This window comes from Simochromis diagramma, unplaced genomic scaffold (assembly GCF_900408965.1).
Source record: "Simochromis diagramma unplaced genomic scaffold, fSimDia1.1 OVJJ01000304.1, whole genome shotgun sequence".
Lineage (NCBI taxonomy): Eukaryota > Metazoa > Chordata > Actinopteri > Cichliformes > Cichlidae > Simochromis > Simochromis diagramma.
The window spans coordinates 1,788,956-1,794,955 of NW_024387030.1; the positions used below are offsets into that span (position 1 = coordinate 1,788,956).

The 6,000-nt window shown below is 43.2% G+C and overlaps 1 protein-coding gene across 3 annotated transcripts in view; it reads right to left on the minus strand.

The window, feature by feature from the left end:
* The window catches only part of LOC120739944 (ALK tyrosine kinase receptor-like), a 352,648-nt gene extending 346,879 nt beyond the window's left edge, over positions 1–5,769 (minus strand). The window contains exon 1 of one of the 3 annotated variants that reach the window (XM_040041948.1): positions 3,616–5,769. In XM_040041948.1, the coding sequence (XP_039897882.1) occupies positions 3,616–4,360 (745 nt within the window). In that variant the 5' untranslated portion in view covers positions 4,361–5,769. The remainder of the gene's footprint in view (positions 1–3,615) is intronic. The other 2 variants (XM_040041947.1, XM_040041949.1) reach the window with 2 other exon arrangements.
* Between the last annotated feature and the right edge of the window lie 231 nt (positions 5,770–6,000).

Below are 6,000 nucleotides of genomic sequence, written 5' to 3' on the forward strand. Positions count from 1 at the left end.
CCAGGCAAACAGCAGCACACTCCTTTTATAGGTCAGTGCCCTTTCCCAGGTGAACTTATTCATACCGACAACACATTCACACCCAGACTGACACCTACATCTAATTATACAGTTGGCAGTTCACCTGACCTGTATCATAATGTGTTGTGTGAGGTGAGATCGTTAACCCTAATCAGTATACCTTGAAGATCAGGTTAAAATATGTCACAAAAAGGTAGCTTCATGTTTTTATGACTTTGAAGCTAATAGATTTTAACTGGAATTTACCTTTTGTCGGTGCTTGGTGAATTCAGTGGGATGAGCTGGTGAATTTTGAGCATTCTCTGACAAATGCTAAAGAAATATTACGTGTGTTGTTGTTGTTGTTGTTGTTTTTTTGAAGACAACACATGATTTATTGTTTTAACAACCCAACGCAAAAACCTAAAACACTAAAATAGGCTAACTTCATTACCTCCCTGTAGCATATGCAGACCAAAACTGGCCACTGTGTAACACTATGTGCAGTCCCACTTGTATACAGTAGGTAGAAAAAAGAAAGCACTGAGATCAGAGGCAAAATCTCCTTAGAGGGTTTAGATAGTTATCTATGGTAACTTTATATTGTTATTCTTGGATTTCTTATACTAGGCCTTGGTGCCTCTTATTTGATAAGAATATGTTTTAGCTCCCTTCTACTCCACTTTCAGTGTTGTTGCGACTGGTAGTGACCAGGAGGGCTGCTGTGCTCACAGCTAGAACTTTGGGCATCAGGGAGATTTCCACAATTACTGAGATCACACAGAGGCAACAGTAGAACACTCTTAAACTACAGTATATGGTTTCATAGTCAGACCCACCCCTTTCTTCACATCCAGTTTCAAAACAAGACAATGGTGACGGAGAAAATGCTCCTCAAGCCTTCTAAGTAGGACTTCAGAAACCGCTGGGTGATGTCACGGCATCTATGCTCCTCTTTCATGCTGTCTACGGTCTATCAACTTGAATCATAAAAAGTGTGTACTTTTACTGGCAACACATCCAGTTTTCTATTGGTGTAAGGAAAATAGGTTTCAGCATGCCTCTAAGATGTGTATATATATGTGTGTGTGTGTGTGTTTGAGAGAGAAAACAATAATATTATATGTTCTGTCATACGTTGACATTGTGCTTAGATTCCTGCTTTCTTATTTCATACAGTAGGAGAAAAATGAGTGTGAGTGTGAGTGTGAAAGAACAGTTCTTTTACTATTTGCCTTTTCTACTTTGATGCTTAGCTCTCACTGCATCCCCCTACCAACAGATTTGAAATGAAAGGATACGCCTATATCTTCTCGCCGAAGCTTCCTATACGAAGCGCCTCTGAGCAGCACTCTTCCTGAATGATTAAATATGTGATCAATTTTAGGGTTATGTAAGGATGCGGCATAGAGGCGAAATGAGAAATGATCATGGATGTAATAAACAATGGACAGTAGTCTATTTATTCCAATCAAATCCTGTAAGTGCTCATTGAAGTCTATATTTCCAGTTTTTTGCTGTTCTTTGGTTTTACATAAGTGCAGCACACATAAACCTAGTTTGCTGAAGTGTGAATGTCATCTTCTCCTCAAAATTAAACGAATAAATAATAAATGTATTGCTTAAAGATGTCATGGTCCCCCAGAATGATATATAGGAGGAGCTTCAGCTGATTTAAATCCCTGTCAACTGGACAAATATGTCAGAGAGAGTGTTGGGCAAATAAAACAATTTTGATATGACACAGTTGTGGTTAAGGTTTGGCTTCACATGTGCGAAAATGGCAAGTAAGAGCCTCTTAGTGGTTTTTAAAGTGAAAGAAAGTGGTGCTCTCAAAAAAATCCAGCTGAGTCCCCCAGGGGAAAGAAAAAACATCCCCTGCTGGTTTCCCACCTGCGAACACTCAAAACTGTTTTGGGCAGAAAGCCTGCCGGGAGCCGACATATTACCTCCATTTCAATTAAAAAGAAGCTGGGTGTTAAAAATGCTTACATAAGCACACCGCTGATGTGAGCATTTTTATGACTTTTGGGTTTGTTTTGGTACACAAGCTGGTTTGGGAAAATCATAGTTTCAGCAACAGACCATGGTTATCATGAAGGCGTGTCAAAAGCATAATGACAAGTGAAAGGAAACATCCTTTGCCAAAGTCCAAAATTTTGCTGACCCATCCAGGTGCTCTGACTTCCTCCCTGTGCAGATGTCACATTGTTTCTGTACCTGTTGTTTTTTTACAGTCACACAATAGCAACCATCCTGATCTGCAACAGAGCTGCTGGAAGTTGTAGGCTTCAGTGTTTTTCTCAAGTATCGCTTAAATGTCACAATGTGAAAGGGGTGCTTTTAAAAAATAAACTAAAAATGATGTGTTTACTGCAAAAACCATATCATAGCATCAACGAAAGATGGGTTCCCACCTGTTACCACCACCAGCTGTGTTGCTGGAATCCCTGCCGGGAGCTGTACGGGTAGTCCACTCAGATGCCTCTCTACTACAGTCTCAGATGTGTGCGTGTGACATACTGAAGTGTTTCATCTCTACTTGTAATAACAGCATATGTCAAATGAAATCCTAACGTGACAATAACTTACTGCATATTGTACAGTCATGGCTTTCTTAGTTTCACTGTGTATTTTGCATACATTTCTATGTGCACACAGTCCTTGAGGGGAAAAGGTGGTTGAGGTGATGATGGGTGTCTTCTTTCCAGCCTAGCCAGCCTCTTCTTTTGTCTGATGGATTCCCTTGCATTTTTCTGGGCCAGCCTCCCTCATCAAAGTGATTAAGCAATTACACTGATTGTGCCGATGCTCAGAAGAACGGGGGAAGGACCCTTGAGTATTGAGTGCTAAAGCTTTCTTAGAGATAACGGCTTAATTTGTGCCTAATCAAAATAAAACCTGTTTTCTCAAATCTCCACCCTATCTGTAGTACAGGTTAGCTTGGGGAATTGAGAAGGTGTCTTTAAGAAGAAGCCAGTGGAGTTAAAAAATAAATCCCTGATGGGGCCTTTCCAACTTAAGCATCATTGCGTACCCTATAGTCATCCTTATGCAGTATAGACGTGTTATTATAAAGCAATGAGGCCTCTCTTCAAATGAAATAATAACTATCATCTCAGAACTGATTACATAGAATCCTCTAAAGATGCTGCATATACATATCATGGATCCCAAGTGGAAATAATCAAAGTGTTTGGAAATTAAATCAACATTCAGTTCATCTCTCAGAGCTGCTCTGGGCATCAATAATAAAACAGGGGTCTGGTGAGCCCTCTGAATCAGAGCAACAGAACTAAATGTATGAAATGCCCGTGTATTTTCTTCTCGTGCACACACACGCACTCACGTAGTTATACCTCAGTCATCATTTTCCCATCAGAGCAGTCCAAATAACAGATCTTCCTCCGTGTGCTATCATTTCTTTACCACAATTGAAGCCAGCCAAAGCACACCCAGCGCGCAACTTCAAGCGCGCTGGATTCGGCATCAAAAATTAATCACATCAGAACTTAAATCACAACCGTGAGCGAGTTGCATCTGGGGGTGTGGGGGAACCGCATGGCAAAAGAGTGAGAGCAAAACGCGAAGGGAGGGTGGAAGAGAGGGACTCACCCGCGGAGGATATCTGGAGGTAGAGGCGGGGGTCTGAAGCTCGAATGGCCGCTGTGTACCGATCCTCAATCCCTGGCACCTGCGCCTTTTTCTCGGGCATAAGCCGGACCCTGAGCCGCCCCCCCTCAGCGCCGAGCCACCACTCCAGAATAGTTGTGAGGTCCATTTCCAGGATGTACACCGGGGCCTCCTCGTACACAGACAGCCCCCCGCATCCCGTCCTGACTAAATCCTCTCCTATTTCCACCACAACTTGGTTAGATTTCCTGCTCGCCTTCGTCAAGCCCAATTTCAGAACTTTGGTCAGCGGTCGCTTGTAGAAGGAGGGGAACTGTCCATCAGCAGACGCGTTCCTCAGTGCTGATTCCGCTGCAGACTTAAGGTCCACAAAAGTAGAAATGGTTTTCTGTAAAGGTATGCATTGCATTTTTAAGTTTGCGCGCACCGTGTAACATCCGCTAAAAGTCTGGCAGTCGCCGTTTAAGGGTCTCTTTATGAACTCCGCCAGATAATAGCGCAACAGAGAGGGGACCGCAAAATCCACGGCCAGTGTTTTCCTCTTGTTCCTGGAGATTTGGGTTTGGTTCGAGTCTTTTTTGCCGCCGCTTTCCCCGCTGATGTTGCTGATGTTGCTGAAGCCGATGGCGGGCAGATCCGTCCCCGATGTGGTCCTTGGCGAGGCGCAGTGCAGCTCAGCGAGAAATGCCGCAGAAGAAACAAGCAAAAATAATATCCTGGCGTCCATGGTTTGAGAATTTGAGTGTTTAGTTTAGGAGACGCACGCCTTAATCCCACCGTTCACCGTTTCCTCTCCGCTCTTGTCACATAGGTTACGCAGCGCAAAAATCACAAAGTGCGAATCGATGATCCTGCGTGTCCTGCGCCTCTTTGCCGGTGCGCACCCGTGGCAAGACGAGGGGGAACTGGCTTTTACATTCGTTTGCCACCTACTATTGCTATCCTCCGGTTTGCAAGCGGGAAAAGTGCCATGTCCCCTCTCTGTTCCCGGCACACAGACCTCTGAGACAATACCTTTTATTACCAGTGCGAACCTAGCGAGTCGCTCTCCGGGACGCTGATTGATATGCCGGTCGGGTCCGCTACGGTGGCTTTCAAAGACTCCCTGTCTCTTGGCACAGTTGTGACGGCGGTACAAGTGGTCTCTCTGTCAGAAGCGGGATGCAGCGTCCCTCTCTCCCCTCACAACTAAATGAATTCACAATGAGTTTGGAGGAGTCGAGCCGCCATTAAAGTTTTAAATAAAATCTCACAGTCCTGGCTAATTGGAAACCTCTTGGACAGCCTCACTGGTTTACAGTCTACTGAAGATCTCGGTGCTCCTTTGGTCAGAACTGGCAGCTCTGATCGCTGCTGTCATGCCTGCACATGCGGTAAAGTCATTCACACATCCATTTGACGTCAATAAAAACCGTTTTCTCTGAACACGACTCCCTTGTGCGAAAAGCGTCGTTATGGACACATGTGATGCGCTCTCAGCACAGCCGTAACTCTGCCTATTTCTTTATTGAAATTAGAAACGCCAGGAGGTGTAGCTGCACATCTCGGCACATTGTCTCTGGTGATTTTTTTCAATGAATCACCGAGCCTTTTACGTGTCCGGAAATTGGATTGGATTAGTCGCACTCTCCCAGACCGGTTGTGTGCAAATCAAATAGTTTCAGAGGGAGGCTATTTGGGTTGTAGCCCATGCGGTTCTGTTATATCTCACGTGCAGAGGCTAATAGCCTTCTTCTTTAAAAGATCAGGGAGCTGTGTTGCCATCTTGCCAGTTCATTTGCCACACAGGCTGTGTCCTTAATTGGGAATTAAGGGGTAGGTGTTTGGAGCAGGAGATTAAAAAATACCAGAAGATACTCAGTCACCTCTCTTCTTCTCCCTCCCTCACATTTAAAGTCAGCGAAGGGACAGTTAAAGTTGATCGGAGAAGACACCCACTAGATGGCGTCATCACATGCTGCAGATCATTCGCACTCTTCAGTTTCACTGACAAATCCATTAATGCTCTAATTGCTCTGGAATTTTTACAGTCTGATTAGAGTGTTATCTGTGGAAGAGGATTAGGGCAATATGTGAAAATTTTATGAGTCGAGGAATCACAGTCTCCAAAGTCAGAACTGTGAAGTCTTTTTTTTTTTTTTTTTTTTTTTTTAAGTATAAAATTCTGGCTCAACTTTTTAACATTAATCTATCAGGTAGATATGGTACTCCAAAATAATAAAGTTTTTTTGATTTCTTTATATAATAAAAATAAAATTACGTTGTTACATGTTACATTTTGTGTGAACAATGAGGGCTGGAGTGGATATTTTTATTAAACTGACTGTTTAATTTCTTTTAATTTCTGTAGACATATGCTATAAATAT